This window comes from Hippocampus bargibanti, linkage group LG10 (genome assembly GCF_051943395.1).
Source record: "Hippocampus bargibanti isolate YZ-2025 linkage group LG10, ASM5194339v1, whole genome shotgun sequence".
In the NCBI taxonomy this organism is placed as follows: Eukaryota; Metazoa; Chordata; class Actinopteri; order Syngnathiformes; family Syngnathidae; genus Hippocampus; species Hippocampus bargibanti.
The window spans coordinates 23,836,100-23,848,381 of NC_142743.1; the positions used below are offsets into that span (position 1 = coordinate 23,836,100).

At 42.1% G+C, this 12,282-nt stretch overlaps 2 protein-coding genes across 4 annotated transcripts in view; one reads left to right on the forward strand and one right to left on the reverse strand.

Annotated features, from left to right (window-relative positions):
* The window catches only part of htt (huntingtin), a 50,821-nt gene extending 45,776 nt beyond the window's left edge, over positions 1-5,045 (forward strand). For 2 of the 3 annotated variants that reach the window (XM_089006155.1, XM_089006156.1), the window contains 4 exons: positions 740-959; positions 1,661-1,823; positions 2,895-3,055; positions 3,405-5,045. In XM_089006155.1, the coding sequence (XP_088862281.1) occupies positions 740-959; positions 1,661-1,823; positions 2,895-3,055; positions 3,405-3,618 (758 nt within the window). In that variant the 3' untranslated portion in view covers positions 3,619-5,045. The remainder of the gene's footprint in view (positions 1-739; positions 960-1,660; positions 1,824-2,894; positions 3,056-3,404) is intronic. The other variant, XM_089006157.1, reaches the window with a different exon arrangement.
* A 771-nt stretch (positions 5,046-5,816) lies between these two features.
* Positions 5,817-12,178, reverse strand: pi4k2a (phosphatidylinositol 4-kinase type 2 alpha). Its single transcript, XM_089006164.1, has 9 exons — positions 11,270-12,178; positions 9,341-9,541; positions 8,842-8,973; positions 8,618-8,771; positions 8,442-8,503; positions 8,230-8,329; positions 7,996-8,129; positions 7,242-7,301; positions 5,817-6,401 (listed from the first exon to the last, which is right to left on the reverse strand). Exons 1-9 carry the CDS (start codon positions 11,606-11,608, stop codon positions 6,240-6,242), a joined length of 1,344 nt encoding a protein of 447 aa, XP_088862290.1. The 5' UTR covers positions 11,609-12,178; the 3' UTR covers positions 5,817-6,239.
* Positions 12,179-12,282: the final 104 nt, after the last annotated feature.

The following is a 12,282-nucleotide window of genomic DNA, read 5'->3' on the forward strand; positions in this document are numbered from 1 at the left end:
CCCTTTTTTTTAAATGCACTTTTCAAGTGTCACCCACCCAACATGACTGTTTCTAATACAGTCATACCACAGTTTACGAACTTATTGGTTGCCAGAAAGTGTGTGTAAGGTTAAAAGTGTGTCTTCCAAACATTAATTTCCCATAGGAAACCATTAAAAATTAGTACAATCTGTTTCAGAAAAACATTTGATAGCATCTAAAATACTCAAAACATGCAGGCTGATATTTTTAGTCAAATTCAAAACACCAATAAAAATAACTTAGTATCCCAAAACTGTCACAAAATGAGCTTGAAAACTGGGGATTTTCACAAAGTCCCGCCCCCAGTTCGTGACATCACGCCAGGATACTCCTTCACAAACTGCCTTGCTCCAGAATCAAAACAATAGCTTCAGAGAGTTCAGATTCAGAGAAGAAGCTTTCTTGTTACTCATCCAGTGATGAATATGATTCAAATAGTTCTGAAGAGGAAAGCATACATGTTTGCAATCGATTCAAGAAGTCCTTTCCGTATCAATTCCAGCTCATTTTGTGGCAGTTTTGGGACGTTTGAAGTCATTTTTATTGATGTTTTGCATTTGAACAAAACTATCAGCCTGCGTGTTTTGGGTATTTTAGATTTTTCAGACATCAGGAAACAAGAAAATGGTGTCGGTTGTCCTTTAAAAAAAATATGTCCCTAGTCTACCCTTTTCCATACTGGTTTAACTGATACCACCCTCCCTGTCATTCTCTCAGCGGTGCTTGCGTCCGGTTCAGCAGTGGCAAGGGTTAGGGGTCAGGTTGACTCTGACTCTGCTGTAGCGGATGTGGTGGGGGTCACGGCGGGTCATGTTGGTTTCTCCTCAGGCAAGGAGAAAGCCAGCCCCGCCAGTCGCCCCGCACACTCGGACCCTCAGGCCCCAGACAGCGAGTCCATCATTGTCGCCATGGAGAGGGTCTCTGTGCTCTTTGACAGGTAGGAGACGCTCTTGCGTACGAGTACCAGGGAACCATCTGGGCTGCGTTTGACTTGAATTAAAGTTGTTGATAACTTTAATAAAAGTTTAAAAATAGGTTTTTCTCAAATAATAGTTTTCATTTGCTATTTACGTCTGTGTAAGCTCTCAATCGTGCAGGAGTGGTCCATCGGTGAGAAGGTTTCTTCAGCCGTCATCTGTACTTCTTTTGAAGGTGTCGGACATTCCGCTTCTTATCCAAGAGGCTTCATCAGCAAACTAAAATCTTTTGCTGGTAGTTTTGGCCCTATATATATTTGAAAGGGGAGTAAATTAAGCTATTTTGACAAGCTATTTATTGAGAGTATATGCAAATTAAAGTGATACAGTAGTAAAAGATATTTTTCTGGATGAGAAGACCACACCTCTTGAGTTCTAAGCACGGACATCTGTAAGCAATAAAACATTGTCTTTTTTCCCATGAACTGATAAATGTGTAACCTGGCTAATGAGCTCTTCCTGTGAAGGGGTTTCAAGTCGTAAATTGCTTTCTCAAGCCCTAAATCTGTTAGACGCAAATTGGCTGGATCTTCTATCAGTTTGACACCAGTGTCATAGAACTTTTTTTGTTCTGCCGGGTTGTGTTTTTCAATGTGTGCTGGTGCCAACAAACCATTTCGTCGTCTCTCATCTCTTCATGTGGCTCGTCCGGTTTTTGCAGGATCCGAAAAGGTTTACCCAGCGAGGCTCGGGTGGTAGCAAGGATTCTTCCACAGTTCCTCGATGATTTCTTTCCACCCCAAGACGTCATGAACAAGGTCATCGGAGAGTTTCTATCTAACCAGCAACCCTATCCGCAATTTATGGCCACAGTCGTTTACAAGGTTGGTGGAATGGAGACTTTGTAGGCTTTGGCGAGTGGATCCCGCCAAGCAACACTCGCTGGGAAAGTGAGACAATAATTAGCAGCATTTTAAAATGACACCAAAATGTTTGAAAAAGTGCACCATTCCTTTGAAAAAAAAGTATAGAATACAATTGCAGTGTAATTTGTAAATGTCATCTTTTAGTTTGCATAGTAATTATGACGTCTTTTTAACGTTTTAATCTACAGTGATACCTCGATTTACGAAAATATTATTAGAACTTTGCGGTTTACGAACGTCACATTTATGAAAATTTTACCTTGGCATACGAACTTTTTTTGGGATACACACGGAGCTGCCACAATGAGTGATGTGTCGTTCGCGAACGAGCACGTTCTTCTAACAACAAAATGGCATCCGACTGTTTTTGTCCTCTATTTCCCGCCCCCAGTCTTTGGTTAAAGCCACGTGATTGGTCAAGAACACAGCAGTGAGAAAATGGATAGACAACAGTGAAATTTGGACTTGTTTCAACTGTGATAGTTCAAAGGCAGAGTGTAGACTGCAAAGTTAAAATATCCCATCAATCACGCTCCATAAATAACCCGCACAAGCCATCTGTACACTTGATGCAAAAAGCTATCAACCCAGCTAAACAGAACACAATTGATGAGGAATAAGGTAAAATTATCGCAGAGAAAGCACCAACAAGGGATCATTCCTCAAGATGGATGGATGGATGGATTCCATCAAGCCATCAACGACCATCACAAAGATAAATAAAACGACTTTATTATATAGTACAGTTTATTTCTTGAATTATAATACCTTAACACATTTATTATACATAAAATAAGGTATGTTTTCCGTAGTTTTAAGGCTTAGAAAATTAGAAAATGATGTTTTATGGGGACCTGGGAATGGATTATTCTCATTTTAATGGTTTACTATGGGAAATTAATTTTTGGGATACACACTTTTCGCCTTACACACTCCGATTAAGTTCGTAAGCCAAGATATCACTGTATTTGCATTTGTAATTTTCCTTCAAACGATGCCGGAATCCTTAGCGCTCATCTACATTTTCAGGTTTTCCAGACACTCCATGCTACGGGCCAATCATCTATGGTGAGAGACTGGGTCCTGCTCTCATTGTCCAACTTCACACAGAGGACACCAGTGGCCATGGCCATGTGGAGCCTCTCCTGCTTCTTTGTCTCCGCTTCCACCTCGCAGTGGATCTCAGCCTTGTATCCTTCTTAAGTACCTCTCAATGGCTAGGCAAATATTACAATTTAAAGGACAACCGACACCATTTTTTTGTTGCCTAATTGGCATCAGAAAAATGTTTCATAGCATCTAAAATACCCAAAACGCGCAGGCTGATATTTTTAGTCAAATGCAAAACACCAATAAAAATGGCTTCAAGTGTCCCAAAACTGCCACAAAATGAGCTCGAAAACTGGGAAGATTCAGAAAGTCCCGCCCCCTTGTTCGTGACATCACGCCAGGATACTCCTTCACAAACTGCCTTGCTCCAGAATCAAAACAATGGCTTCAGAGGTGTCGGTTGTCCTTTAACTCCTTTCTTAAATCCAGACTTCCCCACATCATCAGCCGAATGGGTTCCAGTGAAGTGGTTGATGTCAACCTATTCTGCTTGGTCGCTATGGATTTCTACAGGCACCAAATTGATGAAGAACTGGATCGTCGAGCTTTCCAGTCTGTCTTTGAGGCGGTGGCTTCACCTGGAAGTCCTTACTACCAGCTACTTGTATCACTGCAATCAATACATCAGGACACGTCACTTTGACTCGGATTTGGCTCTGAAACAAACGAGTGGTTCCTGGTGAGGGCGCTAAGAGCTTGTGATGGAAGGAAAGAATCTTCTGGAGACTCAAACCGCTTCTCCTGGAGGTTTGCCTCAAGATTATCTGTACAGTGATACCTCGGTTTACGAACCCCTTGGTTTACGAACTTTTCGGTTTACGGACGTTACATTTATGAACATTTTACCTTGGCATACAAACTATTTTTCAGGATACACACGGAGCTGCCACAATGAGTGATGTGTCGTTCGCGACCGAGCCCGTTATAACAAGAAAATGGTGGCCGACTGTTTTGTCTTCTATTCCCCGCCCCCAGTCGTCGGTTAAAGCCACGTGATTGGTCAAGAACGCAGCAGTGAGGTGAGGTGGTTTAAACATTCAAGAGAGAGAGTGAGAAAATGGAGAGAAAACAGTGAAATTTGGACTCGTTTCAACTTTGATAATTCAAAGGCAGAGTGTAGACTGCAAGGTTAAAATTCCCATCAATCAGGCTCCAAAAATAACCCGCACAAGCCATCTGTACACTTGATGCAAAAAGCTATCAACCCAGCTAAACAGAACACAATTGATGATGAACTAGGTAAAATGATGGCAGAGAAAGCACCTACAATAGGATCATTCCTCAAGATGGTGAAAGAAAAAGGCTACGTTCCTCATCAAGTGTTTAATAATGCTGATGAAACGGGCCACTCCATTCCATCAAGCCATCAATGAACATCACAAAGGTCAATAAAACCACTTTATTATACAGTACAGTTTATTACTTTCATTATAATACCATAGCACATTTATTATACATAAAATAAGATATATTTTGTGTAGTTTTAAGGCTTTGAAAATTAGAAAATGTTTGATGGGGACCTGGGAACGGATTATTCTCATTTTAATGGTTTCCTATGGGACATTAATTTTTGGGATACACACTTTTCACCTTACACACACTGTCTGGGAACTAATTAAGTTCGTAAGCCAAGGTTTCACTGTATTGCCCTTGTATCTTGTAAAAAAAAAGCCATCATGCATGATAGTATTGTACAAAGAAGAGTTTTAAAGTACCAGTATGTTGTTGGTTTCTTTTTATATGATCAGTATATGTAGAAGACGTGACCACAGAATGCTCAAAGTTCAATGTCCAATGAAGAGTTGCTCTATTATTCTGCACAGTCCATTTCTATGGCGACTGTTGCCAAAGCATTGGACGCGACACTATCCAAAGGCATCCATGTACGTAACCATGGTGACAAACTGCAGCGTTGACAAATCAAAGAATCGTCGTATTGTCACAACGCAGGTCGTATTCTTGGTTTTGTCAAAAATAGTCGTATTCTTGCAAGAATAGAAATGTATCTGTTGTTGATGTTGGGCCAATTCTGCAACGTAATAGGAATAAACATCTACATTGGATGCCCAATTGCTGTGTTGAGTCTTGAAGTGAGACCATGTGGACCAAATGTATCATAATAAGAATCCATTTCATTTCAAAGCGCCTTTCAAAACTCTCAAAGTCACTTTACAGTCACAGGATAAGTTTTTCCTGTGTGTGAGCAGCGGCAGCCACATGCGCCAGCGTTCACTGAACCTCGAAGTCTCTCAAATAGATGGAAAGCTAGCTAATAGATAGCCAACAGATACCTAGCTAGATAGCCAGTCAGTTAAATAGTGAATAGATAGCTAGCTAGATAGCAAATAGCTAGCCAGATAGCTAATAGCTAGCAAATAATAATCCATTTAATTTCTAAGCGCCTTTCAAAACTCTCAAGGTCACTTTGCCATGGCGGGGTGAGGTTCAATTTGGATCGTTCGTACAATAGACTGCTTAGGCAACATAGGCTTAGTTATGCTGATGAGGTGATTCCAGGGCAAATTGGGCAATCAGGCCAGTCGTCAGTAAGGACAATAGAAGTAATCAGTGGAGGCGCAGGGATTCGTCCTCTGCTACCCCCGCCCCTGAGAGCAGGGACCAATCATAGCAGAGTCCGGCACTGCCGCGTCTGGACAGTAGGGATAAATGTAAGGCCGATACGACCAGTCAGACTTTAGTTTGCTGACGAAGCTTCTTGGATAAGAAACGAAACGTCCGAGACCTTCAAAGAAGTACAGATGACGGCTGAAGAAACGTTTTCATCTGTATTTTAGATGCTATAAAACATTTTTCTGATGTCAGTTAGGAAACCAAAAAAAATGGTGTCGCTTGTCCTTTAATGAAACATTGTGAGAGTGGTGAATATACAGGTGAACGTTACAAGACAGAGTGTCATGAAGAAAGCATTGAACGTGGGACGAGACATCCTAATTTTTGGACAACTTTTGTCAATGACGGATTGGCATGCACACGTGTCCTTTGGAGACAAAGGTCTGATGTCTCTTTGCAAGAAAGAAACATTCAGATTTCTTCAGATCCAAACAAGGAAGATGGAGTGTGAAATCATTCCCTCTTTTGGCCTCATTTCTCCAGCCAAAACGCTTAATTATTTTTTATTTTTTATTTTTGTGTCTATTTGGAAGAAGAGGAGGCGGCGGCCATGAAATCCATTTTCCAGGAAACAAAACGTGTCCTCGCTGCTCTGATTTCCTGATGTTCCTCCTTCCACTGTGCTCCTTCCCTTTACCACCAAGTGAAGAAAGGTCTTCTACTCTGGAAACTCTGAGTGTACGACTCACTATTGGCTCTCTGGGGAGCTCTGGCAGTTTCGACAATCACTGGGGGCATTTGGACCAACTGGAGGGGTGTTTTGTCATCCTTGAGGGCTTGGCACAGGTTCAGAATCTTGAAAGGAAGATAAGGGTAGAAATGAAAATCAAGGTCATGGAGTCACTCGGACAAAAACAGATGAAAACTTCAGAATATGTTGGACATATCGCAGGGATGCATCTGGGAAATTAAAACAATTCCGTTCAGATTTTAGCAAGCATCGTGTCATTTCACAAGTTTGATTTGCTTTCGCGGGCCGAAAAAAAATGATGCGGCGGGCCGGATTTGGCCCCCGGGGCCTTGACTTTGACACCTGTGGTCTACTCTATGACTTGCCAAAATAGAGAGAAAAAATGTCTTTACTTTTGAACATAATTGACATTCTGAAAGCATTTTTAACAAAGTCAACAATAACTAAACGAACTGTGTGACTCGAATACACAATTGAAGCACAGACAACCAGGGGTCAATCTGAGGTCAACAGACACTGAATGTTAAACTGTCATCTTCATCTAGGAGATCTGGCCTTGGGGACAGAATTTAGGACTTGGGAAACTCCTTTATCACAGGAGCAATTAACGACTTGAACCTCCTTCACAGGAAGAGTTCATTAGCCAGGTTACACGTTTATCAATTCATGGAAAAGACAATGTTTTATTGCTTACAGCCATTAGAATGTTTAATCCGCCCCACATATTACATATAGAGCGCACAAACAAATTAATGAATAACTAGTTTTCAAATCTGAAGTCAAGAATAATGATTGTAACTGTGGTTTACATCCAAAAATATGACATTTTGGTTCAGATTTTAGTAAGCATCATGGAATTTCACAAGTGACCTTGAGAGTTTTGAAAGGCGCTTAGAAATGAAATGTATGCGGGATGCGATGACAACGTGATGCTAACAACTGACCTGTCCCCTCATGACAGCGACCTGCCTGTGAAATTGTCCTCTGTCAAAACCAGGGTCTTTCTGTGGGGACAACACGCACACATCAGATACCTTGGCTTACAAACTTAATTGGTTCCCAGACAGAGTGTGTAAGGCGAAAAGTGTGTTTCCCAAAAATTAATTTCCCATAGGAAATCATTAAAATGAGAATAATGTGTTCCCAGGTCCCCATAAAACATCATTTTCTACTTTCTAATTTTCTAAAACTACACAAAACTTACCTTATTTTATGTATAATAAATGCGCTATGGTATTATAATAAAAGAAATAAACTACAGTACAATAAAGTCATTTTATTGACCTTTGTGATGGTTGTTGACGGCTTGATGGAATGGAGTGACCTGTTTCATCAGCATTAAACACTTGATGAGTAACGTCGCCTTCTTCTTTCACCATCTTGAGGAATGATCCCTTGGAGGTGCTTCCTCTGCGATCATTTTACCTAGTTCCTCATCAATTGTGTTCCGTTTAGCTGGGTTGATAGCTTTTGCATCAAGTGTACAGATGGCTTGTGCTGGTTATTTGTGGAGCCTGATTGATGGGATATTTTAACCTTGCAGTCTACACTGTTCGTAAACCGAGTTATCACTGTATAAAACATTCCTATGCATATGGACACAGGGCGGTGTGCTTGTCCTTATCAGTCAGTTTGCACCTGGCATCACAGTGCCATGAGACCAAAGTCCAATGTTATTCATTCATACTTTTAACGTACCTTAAATAGTTCATAGAGATCCTCTTCGAGATCTTTGATGAAATTTGGGTCAGAGAGCTTTGGTAGGACGAGCTCTCGGATTTCCTGAGAGAAAGGAACTTTAGCCTGGGAGAGCCATGCCCAGTAGAAAGGATCTGGATATTAAACAAAGTAGGTACGTGAACAGTCAGTCGACCTATCTCGATTCCTACAGAGATGTCTCAGGGTGATTGGATGAGAGTCATGTGATCTTACATGCTCTCCAGGAGTCCGGATGTTTGAGGGGGAAGGCTAGACCATTGTCGATGGCTGCTAGCTTGATTACTGGGTCCTTCACCACAACCCAGTCTGTGTCCTGTTGCGGTGGTTTCGGCGGTATTTGAATTGGAGGGCCAGACAAAGACAGGAATTACAACTGTACACTTAGAAAAGCATTCCGGAGGAAAGACGGTGTGTGGGGTCCTCACCCGGTTCCCCGCAGCATCCATTGGGCAGTCGTACTTGAGAAGCCAGTTGTCATTTCCCCTGTCTAGAACGTAACAAAAGAAAAACAAGTCTTGTGATGACCACTCGGTCCGTCAATGGTCGCGTACGTGTGTGACCAGGATGACTACAAGCTGAGGAGGGTGACTCCACGACATACCCGTGTTCCTAATGATGTAATCGAGGACTACGAGGCGTTCGAACTGCAGCTGAAGCTGCCGGTTGGTGTTCTCCGGTAGAGGTTCGGCTTCAAACCTACGAAGCCAAAAGTCTGCGTCTTTGTATCCCTCCACAAAGAGCTGGAAGGAGCCAACCTGAAGGATTAGCAGTAAAGTCCATTCAGAGTTTCTCATGGTGAAGTCACATCAGGAAGAACAAATTTACCTTAGGAGGAAGTCCAATTCGATGGAAGCGCTGACCCACTTTTGGTACCTTCTCCAAGGCGAGTCTTTTACCTCGAGACTTCACCCTGTCTATGGCACTGTAGTTGAATGTTTCACTCGCCAAGTATACCACCTACAACGGACACACTGATGAGCATCGATCTGGTGACTGGTCGATATGACAATCATCACAAATACGTCTGTGTAAGCTCTCAGTCGTACAGGAATGGTCCATCGATGAAAAGGTTTCTTCAGCCGTCATCTGTACTTCTTTGAAGGTGTCGGACGTTTTGCTTCTTATCCAAAAAGCTTTGTGAGCAAACTAAAGTCTTACTGGTAGTATATATAGGGCCGATACTACCAGTAAGAGTTCGCTGAAGTAGCATCTTGGATAAGAAGAAAACGTCCGACACCTTCAAAGAAGTACAGATGACGGCTGAAGAAACCTTTTCATCGATGGACCACTCCTGTACGACAGACTTTACACAGACATTGTCTACCTTGGTTCTGGGAACGATATTGAGCTCCAGTTTCTGGTCCACCAGACTAGCACCGGCTTCTGAGAGGTAGCCCTGGTTGAGAACTAAGCAGTCACGACCAAAACAGCATGGACAGCATAGTTTCTGGAGCCACTTTGTCCATTTTGGGTTAAGCTGGCCATAGGGCTCTTCGTTCTTAGGTTTGAAAACACCGATGATTTTCTAACAAGGGGAAGGAAGATGAAAAGACAAGAACGTGGATGGTTCAGGATGAAAATGTCACAGTGTTCATACATTATATGCAGCACTTTGCTTATTTGTGATAGTGAGTCCATGATAGATAATAGAAGAATCATATTTAAACATTGTAAGGTTAGTTAGCATAGAGAAACCGGGGGTCAATCTGAGGTGAACAGACTGTCAGAGCTATGACAGTCAGACACTGCGGACAGAGACTCGGAACCAGAAAGATTGTCCCTACTGCCGGCAGGAAACGCAGTCATTCATGACAGAAGTCTGAATTCTGCGCCCCTCTGCCAAGCTATTTATTGAGAGTACCTGCAAATTATAAAGTCCACTTTTCAACAAAATATCCACCATTAACATGAATGTTTTTCCGTTCCTCATGATTGGTAAAAATCCATCCAAACGATCGGAATGAAAGTCAACTTGCCGGGTCCATACGCGAAGTTACTGCTAGCTAGCCTGCACACGTCTCATTAGCTTCCACGCTTGATTTCTGCTGTCTCTCGCAGAAGTATATTGATGCTAACTTTAGCATGGGGCTTGTCAAAGTGCCACTGACATTTGACTGGTTCACCAATGGTACTGTTTCATTGCAAATTAGAATCAGAACCTTTTCTCTCCACAATGGCAAATCCTTCGGTCATCGGAGAATTCCATCCAAGAGAGCAGGCACATGACTACTAAGCGTTTTAGCGAGTGAGTAAAGAAACCGTACGTATGCTGGGATTGGGGGACACAAATCCTACATATTCAATGGAGAGGATTTGATGGAGTGTATGGAGGAATGTAACACTTGGGTTCTGCAGTACATTTCCAGGTTAGCTGCAGCAGAGTAGATAGAAGATCAACACAGTTGAAATTATATGATTGGGAAATAAACAGTCCCCAGTCTTCGGTTAAAGCCACGTGATTGGTCAAGAATGCAACAGTGAGAGGAGGTGGTTTAAACATTAAAGAGACAGGCAGACGACAGCGAGAGAGTTTCAATGTAAATTTCTCCACTGAGACCAATAAAGGCAAATCCAATCCAAACTTTGATCGTTCAAGAGTGTAGACTGCAAGGTTAAAAATTTGATATTCCAGGCTCCACAAACAACCTGCACAAGCCACCTGTACACTTGATGCAAAAGCTATCAACCCAGCTAAACAGAACACAATTGATGAAGAACTAGATAAAATTATCACAGGGAAAGGACCTCCAAGTGAAGATGGTGAAAGAAGAAGGCTACGTTCCTCATCAAGTGTTTAATGCTGATAAAACCGGCCACTCCATTCCATCAAGGCATCAACGACCATCACAAAGGTCAATAAAACCACTTTATTATACAGCACAGTTTGTTTCTTTATTATAATCCCATAGCACATTTATTATACATAAAATAATGTATATTTTGTGTAGTTTAGTCTTAGAAAATTAGGTTTTATGGGGACCTGGGAACGGATTATTCTCATTTTAATGGTTTCCTATGGGAAATTAATTTTTGGGATACACACTTTTCGCCTTACACACTCTGTCTGGGAACCAATTAAGTTCGTAAGCCAAGGTATCACTGTATTTGTCATGTCATGTCATCACGTGGTAGAGAAAGGCCTCGGAGAAGAAATAACTATATGGAAAGAAGTTGTGCTCGCATTCCACTTGTAAGACTTTCTTAAAATGAGACGACCAACGTGAAGCTGTGGCTTGGACGTCCTTCATCTTACCCCGTGTGAGTCTTTGACAAAATAGCTCCCACTGGATCCTTGGTAGATCCTCTCGGGATAGATCCCCTCCTCAATGGCTCGTTCGGCCTTGCGAATGATCTCTCTGAACTCGGGATCCTCCGGGAATTCGTTCCGGTGCGGATCCCGCGGTGACGTCCCGCGGTCCCGGTCCAGAAGCGGCTGTCTCTCCCGACTGCGACTCGGACTGCCGGCGGGGATGCGCACCACCGAGCCCGGCGTCCCCCCAAAGGCGCCCCGCGGGCCGGTGGCTTCTGTCTGACCGTAGCTGAAATCATTTGAGTCACGGAGCGGAGAGACAAGCGGACTCGTCTCGTCCATGATTCTTGGAGCTTGGCAAGAAGTTGGAGTAGTTTGTTGGACGGAGAAGAAAGCGTGAAAAGAGAAATAAAGTAGCGCAGTTGTTTGGTTGCTTATATCCGAGATCGCTAACAAGGAAACTGGGAAAAAAAGAGAAAGAAAATCAGATGACTGTCAGCTTCCGGAAATGGGCGGAACCTGTTGGGTGTTTTGATAGTTAACCAATAAGCGATTAAATGATCTTGTCAATCATTGATTCTCGCAGCATGATTGGGCAGAGGCTAACCACCCACGGAAGACACGTGAGAGCGTAAAATTTGTCGCGAATTAACTCCAAAATAACGTTTTCGAGAAAAATGTGAGGAAAATGTGCAACTGGCTTTTGCAGAATCTAAGTTTTAAAGAAAGGATTTTGTCATGATTATGATAGTATTATCAATATAATTTAAAGTGACATTTTCTGTGTAGCTCTCCTGTTTCTATTTATAATTGTATTTCATTTAGTGCATTCTATTTGTGATTGTATTTTATTTGTTATAGTACCTATGCGTGTCTGTGACTGTAATGTGTGCTTGAGAGCTTTGAAAGGCACTTAAAATGTAATGTATTATTATTATTATTATTATTATTAATATTATTATTTGAGCAGTTGAGGAAGAACACACGATTGACTGGAGTACGTCTTTATTCCAACT